Source organism: Tauraco erythrolophus, chromosome 13 (genome assembly GCF_009769465.1).
Source record: "Tauraco erythrolophus isolate bTauEry1 chromosome 13, bTauEry1.pri, whole genome shotgun sequence".
Classification (NCBI taxonomy): domain Eukaryota; kingdom Metazoa; phylum Chordata; class Aves; order Musophagiformes; family Musophagidae; genus Tauraco; species Tauraco erythrolophus.
In genome coordinates, this window is record NC_141477.1 from 11,386,998 (window position 1) to 11,408,558 (window position 21,561).

Below are 21,561 nucleotides of genomic sequence, written 5' to 3' on the forward strand. Positions count from 1 at the left end.
CTAACAGCTCTGCTGGCGCTCGGGCACGTCGGGGGGCCGGCATGGGGCAGGGGCTGTTCCCAGCAGAGACACGATGGGGACACGCCGAGTGGCAGCTGCCGGTGCTGATATGCCATCTGTGCGGGGACGTCTTGCCCCATCCGTTCCACTTCTGGGATCGAACCCCTCCGCTCCCGCACCTCCGGGTGCCGGCTGCGCGGCCCCGACCCGCCTCCCGGGAAGGCGCAGCGCGGAAGTGACACCCCCGCGGCAGCAATACCCGGGGGCCGGCCTCAGCACACCCCCGGCCCCCTGGCTCCGCCCGGCGCCGCGCCGCCCGCTCTCGGGCCTCCCACCGCTGCCAAGCGGGCGGAGCGTGCGGGCAGAGCGCGGCGCTGCTGGAGCACGGGCCGGGGCCGGGCCGATCTCCTGTAGCCAGCGGAACCGGCTGCAGCTGTTGGCGGCGGCGGGATGACCCTCAAGTCGGGGCGCAGCGACAGCGCCGGCAGCATGCGGACTGCACTCTCCGACCTCTACCTGGAGCACCTCCTGCAGAACCGGGCCAAGCCCGAGGTGAGCGGCCCCTCCATCCGCCCCCGTGGCGGCCCCGGCACCCCGAGGCAGAGCGCGCCTCCGCCCTCCGGTCCCCTTGCCCGCGGGTCCTTAGCCGAGCGCTGAGCCCAGCTCCGGCCCAGTGCGGAGCCCCCGGGGTCCCCCTCCATGCGGTCCCTCCCGCACACGCTGGAGGGATCAGGGTTCCTAGGGCAGAGGCTCCACGGTGGGCAGGAGGTGAGCGTCCAGATCCGTGCCCTATACGTGGCATTGCTGATCGCCAGCACCCCAGGAGCAGGGCTTCTTGCTGGAGACGTGGGGCGCCGTGAGGAAACGGTCAGCCAGCGTGGCCAGCACAGCGTGGCCGAGCAGGAAAGGAGCTGGGTAGAGAGGAGGAAGGCTTCAGCATCCTGCCACGGAGGAGCTTGTGCTTGTTTTGCTGCAAAGTTGTAGCTGGTCTGAACTGGAACTGCCTGTCACATGAGCTGATTCAGCTGCTGAGCAACCTCCAGGTCCACAGCATGGGCTGGAGGGGGGTGGGGAGTGGGTCTCAGCCCCAGAGAAGGAGGATGCAACCAGCCCTTCTCATACCTACCCCAGGGGAGGGAATGGGCTGGGGGCGGGGGGAGGCGGGGCGTGTACGCCCCATCTCCAACAGAAGGAGAGCAGACTGCACCAGCTGTCTCTCTTGTGCTGGGAGGGCTCCTTCCCCAGCTGATGTCATTTGGGGTAGCTTGGGTGCAACCAGGAGAAGGTCAGCAGTTCCCAGTGCTAAGCAGCTGGTGCTCCCAGCAGAGATTTTTGACTTTGAACAGGAGTCCCTGACGGAGTCATGGTACAGTGTACCAGGGCTGAGATTTTCTTGTCTCTCTGGGGAGCCTCAGAGAGCAGGGAGGAAATTTCCTGAAGTGCTGTCCTTGGCCCATCCTGTTGGACGCTACAGCATCCAAGAGGCTTGTCAGATCTGTCCCACACCAGCGGTTTGTGCGCTTTTTATGGCTCAACCCTGGCAGAGTGCTTCAAACAAAAAGAAAAAAGCTTTTACAACAAAATGCCTAAATCAGGCAACTGCTGAGAGGAGCTCTCCCATCCCTCTACCTGCAGGATCAAGGCAGAGAGCCTGCCTGACTGCAGGCAGAGCAGGGATAAATCACCAATGGCAGTGGGGCATGAAAAATGTAGGATCTGGCCTGCAGCTCCCTGGTGTTATGGTATATTTATTCCAGTAGGGATAAAGAGAGAGATGGAAAACCAGGATCTGTCTGGGGCCTTTTAGGAATCATAGAATCATAGAGTGGTATGGGTTGGAAGGTATCTTAAAGACCATCTAGTGCCAACCCCCTGCTATGGACAGGGATACTCTGAAAGTGGACAGAGAGGAGGAGGAGCTCTGTAGGGCTGGCACCCAACTGAGGTTATGTGTTCTGAGCTTGCCAGTTGCTCATCCCCGTGTCACATGCATGCAGAGGCAGTGCTGGCCCATGGTGGCTGTGGGCCCCTCTGTGAGACAGCAGGGACATCGCCCAGCAGCAGCTCTCGGGAGGGCTGCTGGGTCTGGCTGGCTGCATCTTGGCTGGAGTCGAACAGGGCAACTGGGAGGTTTCTATTCCCCATTTCCTGTGGCAGAGTCACACGCTGGGAAATGCTGTCCTGCGTTCCTTCCGTGGTGGCAGGGCACGCAAACCCTCAGAAAGTGGAAGTCATGTCATTGCTAGAAAACAAGCCAAGGTGGAGGAAGCCACTCACCCTCTTCCCTTGAGCCCCACCACATGCCTGCATATCTTTTCTTTATCTCTCAACTGGCAAATACAGATTTACCATAGAGGTGTGGGCTTTATTCCTTGGTTGGCAGGGTGACCTTAGGCAGATGCCATTATTGGCCATGACTCAGTTCCCCAGCTGTAAAATGGGCAGCAAATGTGACCTTTGGGAGTTCGGTGGGGAAAAGGAGGGTACTTCTGGAGAGAGCTGAGCCTGAGCATGCAGAGGAGACACTGTGCTTCCCTGTGGGCAGCAGTTCCTGGCATCCGACTGGCACCAGCTCCAGAGCAGACTGAGGCCACAGTCCACAGGGACCAAATCCTGAAACGACCACGGGCAAAACTAGTGGTTGAAAGCTGAGCAAAACTTCTGGGCTTGACCAAAATGAAGTGGGGAGGGCTGATTCCAACTTTTTTCATCTCAAGTTCAGTTTGCCATGTTCCAGTCTGTAGCATCTACAGGGGAAAAGCTGTTTTGCAGGGCTTGTTCTGGAAGGTGAGGATGGAGCAGCTGAGCAGCTTCTCAAGATTTCCTCTGGCAGTGTTGTGGTTTTACTGACTCTCCCTTGGAGGTGAGGAATTTCACAAACACATCTGAAAGGCAGCATCAGCCTTTCCTGGTGGGAAGATGGTGCCTCAGCAAAACTGTGCTCCCTTGAAAATCTGACTCTTCTCTATTGCACCACTCCATGATCTGGAGTCAGTGTGAGGGCACACAGAGCTAGCGGCGTGTTCTGACCTCCACAACTGCTTGTATCCCTCCTATTTCTTTGTTCCCCTTCCCACTTGTTGTGTTTTATCCTGGCCAGCAACTAAACACCATGCAGTTGCTCACTCACTCTCCCACACCCCTGGGGAATGGGGAAGAGAATTAAAGGGGAAAAAGGGAAGGAGACTCGCAAGTTGAGATACGAACAATTTAATAAGAACAATAATATAAAATTAAAAGTAATAATGATAAAATAATAACAATATATGAATATATAGATATGATAATAATATGTACAAACAGGGGATGCACAGTGTAATTGCTCACTACCAGGTGGCAAACTCCCATTCCATCCCATCCCAGCAAGTGATCTCGAAACAAGTGCTCGACACCTCAATCCCGGATTAGTCAGAGGCTCAGAGAGAGAGAGAGCTCCAAGAGATTGAGAGAGTCCCACAGATGAGAATTCCCCAACTTCCCAGTCAACCCTCATCTATATACTGGGCATGACGTTGCATGATACGGAAAACTCAGTTGGCCAATTTGGTGCTCAATCCTAAATCTAAGTTCAAATAATGAGGAGAGTTGTGAGCCCTTTGTCCTGGCCATGCTTCCTCCCATCCTGTTGTGCTCCTGCACACTGGCAAAAACACAGGAAGCTGAAAGGTCCTTGATGTCTCAGCATCAACTATAAACGAGTCCCAGACTAAAACCCAAACACAGAGCTCTTCTACCTGCTAAAAAGAAAAACTAACTCTCCCAGCCGAAACCAGGACACCACTGCAACCTGTTGGTGTTGCTGGGCCTTTTCACATTGTCAGCAATATAATCCTGTTTGGTTTAAATGCTTTTTTTTTTTTTAAAAAAAAAAAAAGGATCATATTGCTGGAAGGGATCTTGGATGAGGTTGCTCCTGTGGTTGTGCTGGCAGACCTGAGAAGGCAGTAGCTCCTGAAAGAAGGCAGGGATTAATTACTTCTAAATGTCCACATGGCTGTTGCTCCCCAGCCTGCTGGAGCAGCCCCAAAGCAACTCCCAAGCTCAAATTTTTTTGCTAGTTTGCTCTTTTTACACATTGTTGTGGTTTTTAAGCTGTACTGAGACTGTGATGCACACATCTGCTGGACGATGGGAAGGCAAAGTTGGAGCACTAGAGGGCAGGAATTGAGGTTGCTGGGCCAGGACATCGCTGCACCAAACAGTGCTCCAACCTACTTGTGCATGCCCACGCCCATGGTGATTATAATGTGAGGGGAGCTGGGATTTTGTTGCTCACTGTGGGCAGCAGAGTGTGTCTCCCTGCCAGCCAAGAGGGCAGTACTGGGGGATGTTGGCTCTAGGGTTCCCTCCTACATCCAAGGTGCTGTGCTTTGGGTACCTGTTTGGCAAAGCCAGCAGTGTCTGACCTTTCTCCACATGCTCTTCAGGGAGCCCTGCTCTTCCAAGGCCATCTGATATTGAAGTCTCTTGGTGAGATCAGCAAGGAGAGCCCAGGAAGTAAACAACCAGATGTGCCCTTTGCACTATGGTGCTGCTTCAGGCTCCTGCAAACGAGCTGCCCAGTTAAAGTTTGATTTGCACAGTGACATGCAGTCCAGCTTAGCGAGTGCAGCAGCAGGACAATGCTGACCCCACTGGGGGACAGGACGCCAAGCCCTGGGGTCTTTGCTGAGGATTGCTCCACATTTACTGTTTGCCGTGTTGGCAAATACTGGCCGAGGAGCTGGTGCCCTTCCCTCCACCCTGGGATACAGGGCAGAAAGCCAGGGTCTTGAGGAAAATGCAGGCAGGGAGCTGAGGTGCACCTCTTTGACCTGTGAAGCTGGTGGCTCCTCTGTGCTTCGCCACCTGGAGCATGATTTCTGAATGAGGATTTGTACCCTTGCCAGCCAGCTGCAAGGCACTCACAGGGCTGCTCGGCCCTGCCCAGCAGGTCTATTGCACAGCTCAGCCCCCTCGCCCCGTGCCTGCACCAAGGCTGACCCCAGTAGTGACTGAACCTAGGGCTGTGCAGAACTGGCAGTGGCTGGTGGCCACGGAGCCAGCTCTTGGCAGCACTTATAGATGTTTCCTGCAGATCAGTGCATAAGTAGCAGGGTCTGGCCCGCCACCAGCATGACTTGAAGGGCTCTCGAGGTCACAGGCTACACCAGCCTGAGCAGGCCAGTAGCATTGTGGCTGCCAGGAGCGCGCACTTTAGGTGATCTGGCCGGCTGGCTTACGTGCATGGAGCACAAGAGCTGTGCACATCTCCTGTCTCCAGCTTCTGGATGCCCAGCATGGAGGCTGGGATCTGCTACTTCATGGGTCCTGGTCCTCCTTGTGAGCCTAGCATTTTCCCATCCCCATCCACTGGCTACCCAGTGCAGTCAGCAAAAGCCCATGCCGTCCCAGAGTGGCTCTGTTTGGAGCACAGGGAGTTGCCAGAGGACCCTGCTGGGTTCAGGGCTGCCATCAAGTGACTGGTGGCCATCTCCAGGCACACAACAAGGCTCTAATAACAAGGCTTGCTCTCTGGGAGTCACCAGGGTGACACTGATGCTGTGTCAGCATTGAGGGCCAGGTGTTTTCTTCAGCTCTCAGCAAAATGCAAAGGTCAGGGCTGGGAGGCTTAGCTGGCGGGGACGGGAACTCCCAGCCCCTGGAGCAGACTGTGCTGTGTCCCGGGTCATCAGCCTCTGCTGAGCTCAGAGGTTTGAAGCCAGGGATTGCACGGTGTAATGCTTTCCCAATGCATGACCAAGATAGGTGTGATCTGTGCTGACTCAAACCACCTCATGGGCACTTTGGCCTCAGGCAGGGCTACAAAAGTTCCTCATCATCCTCTTCCTCCTGCCACCCGCTGGCTCAGCAGAGCTGGGGCAGCTGGCGGAGAGCTGAGGGCTGGCTCTAGGCACCCACACTGCTGGATCTGTCCCTCTGCCCTGTGATCAGCACGGTAGCATGCCCTGTTGGGGCTGGCAAGCCAGGCTGGGGGGCTGTGAGTCGCTCTTCCTTCCACCCTGTGAGTCCTTGACCTGGGCACTGCTGTGGACTGGGATTCAGCTGCCTCCTCCATGTTTAAGCCATTGGCAGCCAGAGCCCAAGTGATGCCTTTTTCCTGAGAGGAGGAGGTTGGTTGTCTCTTTTAGAAGTAGTTGGCTTAAAAATAAATCACACATCTTCCCTGTCACTGCAGCGTGGGCACATGGCTCCCTGCAGCCTCTCCTCCCCGCCCTTGCTAGCACTCTTTTGTCAAGGGTGCAGTGGTGCCCGTGCCTTGATGCTGGTCCGTCCCTCTCTGCAAGTGCCTCTCCTGCTAGCCCAGCTAGCCCTGGCTCTGCTGCCCTTGCCTTTGGTTCCCTCCCTGCTTTCAGCCACTGCACAAGGCTGGGCCGCTGTCTCAGCCCGGCAGCACACTGGCACATACCTACCAAAGTTAATTTTGTTGTGGTTTAGTGCCGTGGGTGCACCCCACCAGCAAATGCTCTTCACCCCAGTTGCACGTGCATGAACCTCCTCACGGCCCAGCTGGATCTCACCCCTTGGTGGCGTGGGGCTGCAGCCTCTTTGCTCCGGGCGAGGTGTCTGCAATGGACGAGAGTGAGCCAGGGCAGGGGGGTTAGGCTTGGAGCCCCAGGGTCCAGCACTTGGTCAGATGTTGGCAAATCGGCATGCAGCAGGGAGAGGTGTTGGCTCTGTCTGGGCATGCGTGTGGCATCACTTGTGCAGAACTAAAGCTGATGAGGACCTTGCTGGGTGCTGCTGGGAGGGAGGGTGCAAGCTGCAAACTGGGCAGCAAAGCTGGCAGCCTGGTGTGGAGTGGGGCAGCTGGGAGGGTTTGCTTTGCCTTATGGGCTGGCATAGGGATTTGAGTGTGCTGACAAGGTGGGCAGGGGCTGCAGATCAAAGCTGACCTGGCTTTTGCTGGGCCAGCACCGATTTGGGAGAGGCTCAAGGGAAGTCCACTGCGTTTGGGGCCAAACCAGTGTGTCTGCGAGCTGTGTGAAGATGTTGCCCAGCATACCTGCGGAGTTTAACAGGACCATGCCAGGCTTTCTTAGGCTGGGAGGTGGCAGCTCACTTTGCAGTGTCCCTGCTGCATGGCAGGGCAGGTTTGGTGGTGTCTGCCCGGGACCCCATGCACCCTCCACCTGCCCCAGTGCCTGTGCCTGCTGGAGATGCAGAGCAGGGGTTTCCCCATGGCTGAAAACCTCTGCTTGGCTTCCCAGTGCCAGCCAGCATGAACTAGGCTGTAGCTGAGAGGAGGGGTACGGGGGGTTTCTGGCTGGCTTGGGAGCACATTGCCTTCAGTGCCTGGATGTAGACGTGGCTCTGCATCGTTTCAGTTGCCCATTGATGCAGATGATGAATGGCTGAACTTGCAAACTAAACAAAAGCAGAGCCTGGCCTCAGTTCTTCAGCAGTGAGTTTGAAACTGCTCTGTTCGTTCACTCAGTGAAGCTGCCTGAGCTTTATGCTCTGCAACAAGCCAGCTGTGGACCGAGTGCTGCTGCAACACACAAGTAGGGTTTGGGACTTGTTGCTGCAGAAGATGATCAGCTGTGGACTCTTTTGGCTTCTGCTACCTGTAGCTTTTCCAAAGTTTTCTTACCTCCTGTGTTTCCCAGGCTGGAAAACTGCAGATCAAGCCCACATCCACATCTTCATGGGTGCAGCTCTTTTGCTCTTTTTCTTTTCTTGCTCTTACTGCCCTCTCCTCCAGCACATAGATGTCTCCTCCTTCTGTGTCTCAGGCACCCTAACACAGTGAGGTAGCTCAGCCCGACAGCGGGGAGCCAGCACTCCCGGCCCCGTTCAGGTGGAGCCCCTAAAGCCCGGTCTTTGTTTTGCCCTGACAGGCCATCACTCAGTCCCCGAACACCACGACTGAGGACATTTATACCAATGGCTCAGCGACTCTGGGCAGCCCCTCCTACAGCAATGGCCGTGAGGTGCGGAAGATACGCCTCATCCAGTTTGAGAAGGTCACGGAGGAGCCCATGGTGAGAGCTGGCAAGATCCCGAAGCCTGGCGGCACCCCAGGGGCGGAAGGGCAGGTAGAGCCGTGCCAATGGGCTGGCCTCGGGGGAAGCAGGAGTTCACTAGAGACCTTGGCCATGGGAAGAGGGTGCTGGATCCTGCCTTCTGCCTGGGGACCCAGAGCGAGCCCGATCAAAGAGTGGTGAAGCTTGTGCCAAGAGGAGCTGCAGCAGGCTGCGCTGGCCAAGCAGGGGGCTTCATCCCAGCCACTGGACAGCCCACCGCAGATGTGGGCCTGGACAAAACTTTGCTGAGAGTGTGGGAGCTCTCCTTTCCAGCAAGCAGTCAGGGATTTTCCTGTCTTCCAGGGAATCACACTGAAGCTCAACGACAAGCAGAGCTGCATGGTGGCCAGGATCTTCCACGGGGGCATGATTCACAGACAAGGTAACAAGGCCCTTATAGAGGCAGTGTATGAGGTGCACATCTGCAGCTGGTTTCTTTCCATGCAGAGATAAGGCAGCCTCCCAGCACTGCAGACTTTCGCCTGTGAGGTGGACATCTGTATTGGTTCCTCCACTAGGAATATGTCAGGAACTCAGGACTCTCTGGTCTCACTGCATGGTTGTCATGTAAATACCCTGGAGCCTTTAGGGAGAAATGAAGGGTTGAGGAAAGGGCCCTCTCGAAAAGGAACCAGAGACTGACTGTTTCCATCTCATTATGGGGTCACAGTAACAAGAGATGGATCATACCCTGGAGACTGCAGGGGAAGCTCTTCCCATTCCTAAAGTGCACAGGTGGGACAGGCTTGCTGTGGATTGGCTCTGCAGACCAAAAGAAGGTGCCAAGAGAAATAGATAGGTGCTATTTTCTGGGTTTGGGCCTTGCCAAGGGGCATGTAAATGACATGTTCTGTGCTTAAAAGAGGCCCCTTTTCCAGCCTTGGATCCAAGTGGGAAGTCTGAGCTTACCCCTGCCAAAATAACCCAGGAGCCATTCCAGTAGTGCTACTGGAGCCTTATTTATAGCAGTATATCTGAGGCTGCAATCTGACTGGGTATATAAACTGAAAACACACAAAGTGAAGAATGCTTATGTTAAGGACCTTATAGGGAGGCTGTCATTTGGCTTCAGGTGAGGTACTTGGGTTTGGGTTTGAATAACTCTGAAACAGGTGCTTTGACTAGTCTGAAGTACTGAAGGACACACAATGGAAAGCTACCTGGTGACATTCGGACTGGATGAAGTGTGTGTATCGGGTGGAGGGGGAATGAATTCTCCTTGTGCTTTAGTCCCATGTGCTTAGGTGACATGTGGCTGCACAAGCATTGCCTAGGCAAACACCGCAGAGTCCTGGCACAGGTTGACCAGTGGGTCGGGAGGCTGGTGGAGCTGCGTAGTTTGGCTTTAGTGAGCAGCTCTTGTCTGGTCCTACGTTTTCATGTTTCTCCCATTGCTGGCAGGCTCCCTTCACGTGGGTGATGAAATCATAGAAATCAATGGGCAGAGTGTGAGCAACCACTCAGTTGACCAGCTGCAGAAGATGCTGGTAGGTATTTGTGTTTGGCAGGGCGGTTCCCCAGTAAGAACTCCTTTGGCTTGCAGCTGTGCATGCTGGCTGAGCATTTACCCCCTCCTAGATACCAGGGCCAACACACAGCTGCATGAAGCAGTGTGATGCAGCAGGAGCCAGGGCTGCTGTGCCAGGGTGCTGTAATACAGCCAAGTGCTGGTTCTCTGTACGCAGCCTTGTTGGTCTGTGCTTGCTGCTTGTTTCTGGCCTCTCAAGAGCAGCAGTGAAGGCTGTTGGCTGGGTCCCTGACATGTGCTGATGCGCATGGGTCTTGGAAACCACCTCTGCTTGTCAGAGCTGCGGTACAACTCCAGCCCAAGGGCTGGCTGCTCTTGCAGACCTGAGCCACTCCTGAAGGTCACCCTTGTGCCATTTTCCTGCTGCTGAGGTCACAGTGATCCTGTCAGGCCCTTGCTAGGGACAGCTTTGGACAGGGTCTCTGACCTGCCTTGGGTTCACATGCTGAGACCATCCTGATCCATGCCCAACATGTGGGACCTGGCCGGAGGGAGGTGGTGGTGGAGCTGAGGACACCCACCAGCAGCCTAAGCAGGAGGCCTGTAGTGTCCCCCAGCTTTCACAGCATGGATGTTTGCCTTTGCGGGTCCTGGCACTCAGCAGCTCCTTGCAGTTTGCTGCTGTCAGGCTGCCTCTGGACACCACCTCCTTCAACTCTTCTTTCTCCCCTTCCTTTGTTCACTAGAAAGAAACCAAGGGGATGGTCTCAATAAAAGTAATTCCCAACCAACAAAGCCGCCTCCCTGCTCTCCAGGTAAGTGCAGCCTCCAGACCTGCGGGCTGTGCCGGGACATGGCTGTGGGGCTGGGTGGGACCAAAGCACACAACAGGGGACCAGCACTGCAGAGGGAGCTGTGCTGAGGCAGGGGAAAGACAAGGGGATGGCTGCCCAGTCATCTTGCCTGAGCTGCTGGAGGACGGAGGGACCTGTCCTGTGCTTACATTGCTGTGAACAAGCAGGTTTTGGCCCTGTGTGGATGTATTTACCCAACGTGTGTAGGAATGTGGGCCTGGGATGCCTGAGCCACAGTGGTACATGTGCGGAGTGTTCAGTGATGGGAAAGCAGCAGCATGTGCGCAGCAGGAGCCACGAGAGAGTTTCCTGCTACCTTCCCAGACGCGGCTGTTAGAGCCACATCCCCGTTACAGGGCCACAGCACCACCAGAGCACTGAGCTCTCACTGCTCCCTGCAGTCACTGTGGCAGGGGGTTACACCTGCCTGGCTTCGCCTTCAAAGTCCTGCTGTAGCCGAAATACTCAGGATAGTGGGGAGGGCTGGCTCCTCTGCCAAGACTTCAGTGTGTGGTGGCTGGGATGCTGTCCTGTCTCTAGGTGCAGGAACTAACTCCAGTGCAGCCCCCCACCCGCATAGACAGGCAGGAGTGGGAGAGGAGCTCAGAGGCAGAGGGAGGAGGCTGGATGGTGCTGGGATGGGCTGGAGGAGCCCATGTCACCCTTCTTAGCCAGAGAAGCTGAAGTCTCTGAACATGGTGGCAAGTGAAAACTGTCTCTGTTTCTTGCTCAGCCCATGCTGGCCCCATTCCAGCTCAAGCAGCCTTGCACGTGTTTGTTTATTAAGCACTGGCCCATGTCTGCCCTTTCCTGCTGTACATCTGCTCTCCCTGGCCTGACCCTGCCAGCTCCCATCAGCCAGGCCAGCTCAGTGCCAGGAGAAAAGGTACCTCTGAGAAAAAGAACACAGTTGCTGGCTCGCCCAAGGCTGGCCATGTGCTCAGGGAAGGACACAGGGACAAAGTCCTTCCCAACAGCAGTTGTCCTCCCTCTTGCTGTGTCCAGGGCTGTGCTGCTGTCTACTCCCCAGAACCGCCGCTCATGGGCTGCCCACATCTCTTCTTGTTGTAGTCCGCTGCTGAGAGTGGACTTTTGTTTCAACTCCTGGATCCCCATGATCACCTTCATTTCAGGGCCTGACAGGGAGGACAGTGAACATCCTGGCATCATGATGCCCCCCTGCCCTGGCTTGCCCCACAGCCTAGCAGCCAGCCACCTTGAGGCCAGCTGAGTGTCTCTTGGGGCAGGTTTGCTTGGGAGAATCCTCATGAGAAGCACTGAGCACTCAAGGGTCTCAAGGTCGTGTCCAGCCTGTTCCCAGGTGTAAACCACAGCCTTTTGACTTTAAAGACCAGGGCTTCTCATGCTGGAGCCTGCTCAGTATCTGGGCTTGCAGACCCAGTGAGGGTGCTGGCAGCAGGCACGCAAATAGCTTGCATTTGGAGCTAGCCCTTGGCAATTTGTGGGTGATGCCTGGAGCTGTCTGATGCTAACTCCTAACTGGTGTGAGGGAGAGTCTGTGACCTGGCTGTGTCTAGCTTGGAGTAGCAGAGCTGCGGGAGCAAAGGGCTTGAGGCGGGTGCCTGGGCAGTGCTTGCTATGTGTCCCTTGTGTGTTTGTGTTGACCACCAGCTTCCATGTGTCCCTTGTGTGTTTGTGTTGACCACCAGCTTCCTGGTGCCAGCAAGTGCTTGTAAAGCAAGCATTATTCCTCATTCTGAAAGGAGATTCCACTTTTGTTGTCTTCCATTGTAAGAGATCTTATGTCGCAGCTTGATCCATATGCTCTGCTTTTCTGGCAGTAAAAGGGAACCATGTTTGTGTCCTGCTGGCCCTATGCCTCCAACAGCACTGCTGAAGGAGGACATACTGTGGGAAATTGTTTTAACATGGAACAAGGACAGCATGGTCTACTCTACCCAGGGAGGATGATTTTCTAGGCCCTACCTATCTGAGGACAGTACGTAGGCATCACCCCACCGCACATTAATCCCTTTGCCTGCTTGCTATGTGCTGCGTTTCTGGGATAAATCGTAGAATCTTAGAATGATGTGGGTTGGAAAGGACCCTAAAGATCATCTATTTCCAAACGCCCTGCCATGGGCAGGGATGCCTTCCCCTAGATCAGGTTGCTCAAAGCCTCATCCAACCTGGCCCTGAACACTTCCAGGGATGAGGCAGCCACAGCTTCTCTGGGCAACCTGTTCCAGTGCCTCACCGCCCTCAGAGTGAAGAATTTCTTCCTTAGATCTAATCTAAATCTCCCCTCTTTCAGTTAAAAGCCATTGCCCCTTGTCCTACCACTACATACCCTTGTAAAAAGTCCTTCTCCAGCTTTCTTGTAGGCCCCCTTTAGGTACTGGAAGGCTGCTATAAGGTCTCCCCAGAGCCTTCTCTTCGCCAGACTGAACTACCCCAACTCAGCCTGTCTTGATAAAAGAGGTACTCCAGCCCTCGGATCATCTTCATCATAACTTGATAGGGTTGTGCTCAGGGGAAGCTTGGATTAGCATAAGCATCAGGCTGAGTCTGATAGTGCTGCTTGCCCTGTAGATGATCTCCTGCTGGTGGCATGACTGCTGTGCAGCCCCAGGCATGCCACCGGCTCCGAGCTTAGCACCCTCCCAAGTGATCACAGAAGTCTCAAACCGGGGAGCACCCATGACTTGTGGGATAGCCTGCAGGACTTTGCACCATGACTGGGGGCTCCCAGCAGCCTCAGAGGCCCACAGGAAAAAAAAACCCAGGAGGGAACAAGGACAATGTGAGGTCTGTGCTTAGCCACAGCTTTACTTTGTTCCCTAAACTCTGCCTTTCACTGCTCATCCTCTCTACCCTGCCTTGGATTTGCCTCCACACTAGCCCTGACCTGGTCCTGATCTTGCCGAGTCTGCTGGCGAGAGACAAACTGCAGCTGCAGCAGCATTTTGGATGAGAAACCATTCATCCAGGCACTGAGCAAATGGCAGTGCACAAAACACTGAATACACATGCGTGGTCTGCCCTCCTGGGGACAGGTGACTCTCATCTGTCCTGTTATTCTCTGACAGTCTTTCTGAAAAGCCTTCCTGGAAAACAAGGTCTGTGTTTTAAAAGCCACATGCTGTTTCTCTCCTGACCTTGCAAAGATGCCCGGGGGCAGTGAGAGGCCAAGGGCACCTGGCTGCCTGCTGGCTTCAGGAGGGCTTAAGGCCAGGGGAGGCAGCAGGGCGGACTGCCCCAGCGCAAGCAAGTGCTGTAGGCTCCCTCCCAAAGAGCTGAGTGAGCAGAATGGACAGAGAAAGGCCAAATTCTCATGCCTTCTTGGTTCCCAGGGCCTCCTCAGCCCCAGGAGGGTGGCACAGTGGCCTGGGAAGCAGCAGCAGTTCGTTTCCAGTTGCAGCTGTGATGAACGTTGCAAAAGTAGCCAATGCAGAAGAGGCCGGGACAGACGCAGGCAGGGATGGACACACGACCACAGTCTTGGCTTCCTGAAGGCCCTGTGCCATGCAGGAGAGTGCCTGGTGCTGGGTAGAGACCAGGGCACAGCAGCTGGGGATTGAGACATGGCATTCCCTGGGGTGCCCAGGACATAGGATTGCAGGGCACACTGTTGCGATGGCTCCTCTCCACTCACCCCATTGCAGACCCTAGTTGCTGTGCACCATGATGGGACTCATCTCTGGTTGGCTTGGCTCAGCACCACTGTGCAGCACTCGGGCAGCTGCAGGGGGGGATACATGTCAGGGTTCAAGCACCAGCTATGAGGCACACAGGCCTGCCTAGAGGCAGCAGCTGTTTCACTGGCTCCCAGTAGGGCCAAGATGCCATTCTCCTCCCACCCTCACCCACCAGCAGGTCTCACTGCAGCTCCATGCCCAAGAGCTTCCCCCAAGGTTTTGTGCATCCCTTTTCTCCTCACCCAGCCTCGTGGGGCCTGGGAAGCGGCAGGGGTTAGGGTCCCTCCTGGAGAACGGACCTTGTGCCAGGAGCTGGCTCTGCAGCCACTGCCGGGAGATGCAATGTGGAGCTGGGAGCTGGACATGACCAAGTTCAGCCACCCTGCATGGCGATGCTGACTCCAGCACACTCTCTCTTTGCAGATGTTCATGAGAGCGCAGTTTGACTATGACCCCAAAAAAGACAATCTGATTCCCTGCAAGGAAGTGGGGCTGAAGTTTCAGACCGGCGACGTGATTCAAATCATAAACAAAGACGACAGCAACTGGTGGCAGGGCCGAGTGGAGGGCTCCTGCACTGATTCGGCAGGACTCATCCCTTCTCCAGAGCTGCAGGAATGGTAGGTCCCTGGCTTTGGCCAGAAGGGTTGGATCTGGGAGTGGAGGCGGGAAGAGGGACCATGTGCTACCAGAAATGTGACAGTATTGGGTAACACCAGCATCACTGCTGGGAAAAGGAGGCAAATGTCCCCTTCATCTGTCGCAGAGTGAGCCTTTATCTGTCCCAACAGCCACCCTGCTCCTCTTGCTCTTGCATGTCTGGCGGACAATCCCACTGCTCCCCTAGGGCTTGAGGTCACAGCTGGACCACAGTGGTGTCCTCCTCTCTTGGCAGGCGTGTGGCAAGCATCACCCAGTCCAGTCAGAGCGAATCCCCGAGCTGTAGCCCCTTTGGGAAGAAGAAGAAGTGCAAAGATAAATACCTGGCCAAGCACAGCTCAAGTAAGTGTGAGCAGGGCAATGGGCTCCATCCCCAGCTTTGGCCATCACTCCTGCCTCTGGGCAGGGTCAGATCTGTCTGCCACAGGAGTCAGACCAAACAGCCCAGCTGTGTTGGCAGTGGGACCTCAGGAGGACAGCCCATGCTATCAGCTTTTTTGAGTCCCTTCTCCAAAGTCCTCATACCCCTCAGGTGGCCACAGCTGTGTCCCCATGCAGCTCTGTAGTGCACAAAGCTGGGGCTGGCTCACCTGGGAACCAGGCACAGAGCTCCTGTGCTCTTCTACGGTGACAATCCCTGGCACTCCTGGCCCCAAGCTCCTTGGGAAGTTGGGCTCCCAGGCCCTCAAACCCCACAGGCTGCTGAACACTGGGCAGGCAGTGTCCTTGCGGCTGCTCAGCAGTTAGGGAACAACCTGAACTGCTGCCCTCAGCTGCCAAGCTGTGTCCCTGGTGGGGCAGAGAGCCTGCCCCTCAGCCATCTGTGCAAATGCGCCATGCCAAGCAGGCACTGGGCCGGCAAAGGTGGGTGCCCGAGGACATGGTGGCTCCTAGCCTGGCCTGAAGCTCCAACCAGCAAGAAACAGGCCCATAAATCAGCAAATAAAGCATCCCCAGCAACAGGCTCCCTGCAATGTCCTGCCACCTTCCCACCCAGCTCCTAGGTCCTGCTGTCCTAAGCAGAATTACTAAGCAAGAGCAGCCCTGCCTTCTCCTTCATCAGCTGCTAATCCAGCTCCTCGGGACACCCTTTGCACCTCCCTTGCTGCTTGCTGCCGAGACTGCTGTCCTTTTCCCCCCAAGCAGCCAAACTGGAATGTGCTCTCAGCCCAGTCTTGGTTGCTCCCTCCAGTTTTGCCTGAGGACCTAGCTTCAGTCTGACGTGCATGTGGTCCTGCTCCCATGGCCAAGCCAGCTCTGACCGCTCACTGTCTCTTCTCTGTCCCAGTTTTTGACCAGCTGGATGTGGTTTCATATGAGGAGGTGGTGAGGCTGCCTGCCTTCAAGAGGAAGACGCTGGTGCTCATCGGTAGGTCCTGCCCAAGGCATCCTGTGCAGAACAGGGGCTGCATGTGGTGGGTCCCAGGGGAACAAGGACTGGACATGGGCTGGGACAGTGCTGCCCTTCAAAATCCAGTAAGCTCTAAGAAGCATTTCTTCTGCCTGCAGCAGTCACTAAGCAGGCTGACCTCCTCCATGTGGCATTGTGCATGATCTGGCACCTGCACCGCAATGCTAAGGCAGAGTTAATTCAGGAGTTTCCAGATGGATAACTTTTATTAAACACAGCTCTGGTCTGCGCAGCTGCACCAAAGCAAGCACTCTCATGCTGTGTGTTCTGAGCACTTGTCAGCAGACCCTGCGGGCATGGGCAGCCCAGCCGTGCTGGCCACTCAGCGGGTACTGATCCTGTCTCCAGTTGGGGCTGGAGGTGAGTGTGCCCAGGGCAGGGAGAACCTCCTCCAGGGCCAGAAGACACCATAGACCAGCTCAGCAAGCAGATCCTAGGCAAAGCCACAGGAGATCTGTACCCTTCCTCAGACCCAGAGCTGCAAGGGGGCCCAGCATCTCCTGCCAGGCATCTCTGAGCCCAGCTCCAGCATCCATCCCTCCTTCTCTGCAGGGGCCAGCGGCGTGGGCCGTAGCCACATCAAGAATGCTCTGCTCAGCAACAACCCAGAGAAGTTCATGTACCCACCCCCATGTAAGTACCCAGCTGAGGCGGAGGGGACAGCACAGGGCGCCTTTCCTCTCACTTCCTTGAGCCAAGACCTTCTAACAGCAGATGGGAAGTGGGGAGATGTTCCTCAGGCACCATCAAGCCCCTGATGTCAGAGGTCAACACCCAGGGCACTGTAGGGCCCCCCTGCCTGCTGTCCCATGGACTGAACCTACCCACAGATGGCTGCAGGGCTGCTATCACCCACATTGCAGAGACACCTCACTTCACATGTCAGTGGCTCTCCTTGGCTCCTAGGCTGAGTCCTCTACTTGTTGGAGGAGTTGAAAGAGGATTAATACAGCCTAGTCTTGAGGTACACAGATCCTTCATGCCCTAGCCCCATGCTCAGAAAGGGAAGGCAAGATGCTCAGGTCACCCAGAGCAGAGGCTGTCTGCTCTGCTCCCCAGTCCTTCTAGAGCCAGCACTCACCATCTCCCTCCCTCCTCAGACACCACACGCCCCCAGAAGAAGAATGAGGTGGACGGGAAGGACTACTACTTTGTCTCCACTGAGGAAATGACCCGGGACATCTCCGCCAATGAGTTCCTGGAGTTTGGAAGCTACCAGGGAAACATGTTTGGCACCAAGTTTGAAACGGTGCACAAGATCCACCAGCAGGACAAAGTCGCTATTTTGGACATTGAGCCCCAGGTAGGGAGCAGGGGAAAGGGTGGACAGGACAAGGGGTACTGCAGATTCAACTACCAGTGTGGTGGCTGTGATTGTCTCTGCCTTCCCCAGTGCACTGCCCTTCCACCCTTCCCAAAGGAAAAAGCCTTGGAGTGCTAAGGTGGCATTTCAGTTCCCGAGACAAGGGTGCAATGAGGGTACTCCCCACCCCAGCATGCACTTGGCTGTGACAGCACAGCCAGGGCCAGACTGCCGGGGGTGGGGTGGGGTGCAGGGCCAGCACAGGCCTCGCACAGGGACCCTTTCCCTCTCCAACACCAAGTGTGTGGGTGCTGCTTTGCAAAGTGTCCAGTAGCCAGCAGGGCTGGGGATGCCCTTACATCTTCCTCCATGAGGTGCAAAGGAAGCCATGATGGGACCCCTGGCTCCAGCTTCACCCAACTGCCCCCAGGCTCAGAAATCCACCAAGAGAGCCCATGACCCCAGACTAGGGGCTGCCCCTTTAGCCCACCACTGTATCACGGGCACCATCACACCCTGGCTGGGGGGCACCATGGACTAGTGAGGGACAGCAGGCAGCGCTTGCCCACCCTGAGGAACAGCCACACTGGTAACTACACCCCTCTCTCCACAGACCCTGAAGATCATCCGCACGGCCGAGCTCTCCCCGTTCATAGTCTTCATTGCCCCAACAGACAAGGCAGAGCAGGTGAGTGGCAGGGCACCAAGGCTGTCTCACTCCGGCTGGGCTTGCCTGCTCAACACAGGGGGAGAAGGAGCCTGCTGCAGCAGCCCAGGACTCTCCCTGCTCCACGTCAGCTCCTTCCAGTCCACACTGATTTTTGTGGTCCAGGAGAGCAGGGCAACTTCCTCAGCCCAGACCTGAGAAACAGGAATTGGTGATTCCTGGAGTCACAGACTCTCCCAGATTGACTCCCCCCAGCAACCATCATCCCTGCAGCATCATCAGCTGCTAACATGTAGTGGGTTGCACAGCCCAGCACTCAGAGCCATCTCCAGCTGCAGCAGTGCTGCAGAGCAGAAACATTTATCCTGCCACAAGCTATGTAAATGGAGGGACACAAACAGAAGCTCTTTACATTCCTTGCCTCATTAAGATGCTCATCCCTCCAAAATAAGGATGAAAGCAGCACTGATGCTGCAGTTAAAACTCACAGTGCCAGGCACCGTGAGTTTTTGCTACCAGTGCTGGCAGCCACATGCCATTTCCTCAGAAGCCCCCGCCATGGGGAGCAGTGCTGCCTACTCTGCCCTGCTGGAGTCTGGACTAGCTCCTCTAAGGGCTAACCTCTGCAAGGAGATGGGAAGTGATGAGAGAACAGGGAGATCCACAGAGCAGTACTCCTCCCGGACTCATGGGCAGCCAAGGCCACCTCTCCCAACCTATTCATTCAGGGTTCATTCATTCGGGGTTCGTAAAGCTGAAGATACAGATAGGTCGCAGGGAGGATGCAGCCTTCAGAGAAATCAGTGCACAGGCATGCAGAGGCATGTTAACCTGCAGGGGATTGTAAAGCCAGATGCAGCAGGCTGGTGTCAGGGCAGAAAGGGCAGTTAGGCAGCCTTCTGCCCCCACCTCCATGCCCATCACCCACCGCTGCCTCCAGGCAGAGGAATTAACTCCTGCTGCAGTGGGCAGAGCCAGCCCTGCTGGTGCAGGCTCTATATATAGCTAGCTGCTGCGGCTCAGGTAACTGCTTACTAGCAGGGATGCAGCAGAGCCAGAATGTGACCCAGCAAACTGCTTATCACTCTCCCCTCTCCACCCAAGAGCTGACGGGCAACACAGAGCGGAGCTGCAGCAAGCACAGCACCCCAAGATCATCCCCCCTGCCAGACACAGATGCAGGGAGCTGCCTGCGTTTCAAACTGTTCAGGAGATAGGTGGAAATCTGTCTGGACTTCACTGTTGATGGCACAGCTGCCCGCAGGGACACACTTTGGGATGCCTCTGCTAGCTGGAGAGCCGTGCAAACTAGCCACACCGGCAGGAGGGGGCAGACAGCTTTGATTTTACTGTGAAGAAATTTAACTCTAATCCCAGCGAAAACAAGTAGAGGGAGGCTGGTGTTGCTCTGCCAGCCAGCACTGTTCTGGTCAAAAGCCTGTGGGAAGGGACCATCCTGCAGGGAGACTACCTTGAAACCAGCCTTGGGCCTTGAGCTGGCTACACTGCATAGCATAGTAATGAGCAGCCTGCTGCTCAGTGAACCTTCTCCTCACAGGAAGCTGCCACAAAGCATTTTAAAGATAAATACAAGACCAAGCAGGTCTGGCCTTACTCCAGCAGGTAACCTGATGCTCCTAGCATTGCATAAAAGTCCAGCAAAACCCCTAGATGCGCACTCAGAGATCACACACCACCTCCTAGCTTGTCAGACAAGCAGGGATGCTCTGTGCTCTGATGCTTAGCAACTACCTGAGTTGTGCTGGTGGCAGGAAAGAGTTTGCCTGTTGGGGTGGGCTGTGAAATTCCCTTCCTCCTCAGCCTCCTGAGCACTCTCTCCCATTTCCTGCAGTCAGAGGCGTTGCAGCAGCTCCAGAAGGATTCAGAGATCATCCGGAGCAGATACGCACACTACTTCGACCTCTCACTGGTCAACAACGGGGTGGAAGAAAGCCTCCAGCTGCTGCAGGAAGCCTTTGAGCAGGCCTGCAGCTCTCCACAGTGGGTACCCATCTCCTGGGTCTACTGAGAGGGCATCCAACCCCAGCTGCTTCCCATCAATCATCCTGCAGCCATGGGGAGAAACCTCCTCAGCTTACCCTAATCCACACACAGCTCAGCACAACTCCCTCTGCTGCTCCATGGACATGGTCTCAATTAGTTGACACACACACACACACACAGAGGGTTTCTGGATCTTCTCTCCAGGGGAACGCAGGACAGGGGCTGCCCAGGGGACGGCCACCTCCCTCAACACTGCAATACAGTGCTAAGTTAGTGGCTACAGCAGAGCCTAGGGCACCATTAGCTCGGAGCACAGCTCACCACCTCACCGGGTAAGGGAAAGCAGTCCTGCTGTAGCACCCAGCCGATCTCTGCATCAGTCCCAAACAAAGTGGTAGAGCAGGGGCTTTCCAGGCTATCACGGGAGTGCACACTGTGCCACAAACACCTTGAAAGCCTGGCTGGTGTTCACGATGTGTCAAGGAAGCACACAGCTTAGGAGGCTTCACACAGACCACACAAGAGCTCCTGTATCCAAGGATTTCCCTTCACAAATGGAATAGAGCAGAAAAAGGCAAGCATGGATTTGAGTGGCATGGAACATGCCACCATCAGGCATGTCTCCCCCCGTGTTCTGAGGGTGGAGTTTTCTGATTCACCGTGTGCAACTGTAGTTGTAAAGTCACTGTATTTAAATTGTCACCATGCATCTTGGGTTGTTACCACCTGGTCAGGGAAACTCAGCAGCACCTGAGGAAGTCGCACAGATCAAACCCCAGAGGGACAGTTCAATGGGTAAACTAGATCCAGCCACAAGTATCTGTTGCATGCAATAGAAACAGTATCTACAAAGATCATCCAGGCATGTTTTCCAGTCTAGGGTGTCTTGCACACTGTACGCAAACGTAAAAGCCACCCACACGAAGGGGTTCCTTCTTCTGCAGGAAGACCACTGTCTGGAAAGCATCACCTTGGCTCCTGGGCAAACCATAGCCATCATTTGGGTGAAAGAATCTCATCTGTGTGTTCAGCAGTCAGCTAGGGGAAGAGGGTTAAGAAGTCCTGTGCAATTTTTTAAGGATGCCAAAAATAAAATCTGTTGATGTGCAATAGGGACCTTAGTTCTGATCCACTGCAGGGAAACAATAAGCAGCAATAAACGTGTGCTGAAATATTGCCGTGACTGGTGTTTTACCTCTTAGGCTGAGCACTTGCTCACAGCTGGAGATCTGTTCCCACCTCCCTGACCCTAACACACTCAAGGTGAGGCAGGCCAGGACCAAACAGTCTCTCCAGCCACCGTCAGACCTCTCCAGCACAGGCAAAGGAGGAAAGAGAACACAGAGTTTCCAGGCACACATCCCAGTGGGTTTTACCAAAGTGGAGGGTGGCCCCTAAACATCTGCAAAGTCCTGACCATCAACAAAGGCCCCTCTAGTGATGGTCCATGTGAACATGATCACCTCTCTGCACCAGCAGCTTCTTCAGGAGAGCAGCACAAAGGCTGG

At 55.4% G+C, this 21,561-nt stretch overlaps 1 protein-coding gene across 4 annotated transcripts; it reads left to right on the forward strand.

Moving 5' to 3' along the window:
• The first annotated feature begins 450 nt into the window (after positions 1 to 450).
• On the forward strand, positions 451 to 20,112 carry MPP1 (MAGUK p55 scaffold protein 1). Of its 4 annotated transcripts, none has more exons than XM_086619951.1 (12): positions 451 to 552; positions 7,842 to 7,985; positions 8,331 to 8,409; positions 9,429 to 9,514; positions 10,242 to 10,310; positions 14,432 to 14,628; positions 14,904 to 15,010; positions 15,957 to 16,037; positions 16,632 to 16,712; positions 17,180 to 17,382; positions 17,996 to 18,077; positions 19,906 to 20,112. In XM_086619951.1, exons 1-12 carry the CDS (start codon positions 451 to 453, stop codon positions 20,076 to 20,078), a joined length of 1,404 nt encoding a protein of 467 aa, XP_086476077.1. In that variant the 3' UTR covers positions 20,079 to 20,112. The 4 variants fall into 4 exon arrangements, with proteins under 4 accessions (XP_086476077.1, XP_086476076.1, XP_086476079.1 ...); XM_086619950.1 differs by having other exon boundaries at positions 17,996 to 18,070; positions 19,902 to 20,112; XM_086619953.1 differs by having other exon boundaries at positions 14,492 to 14,628; positions 17,996 to 18,070; positions 19,902 to 20,112.
• Positions 20,113 to 21,561: the final 1,449 nt, after the last annotated feature.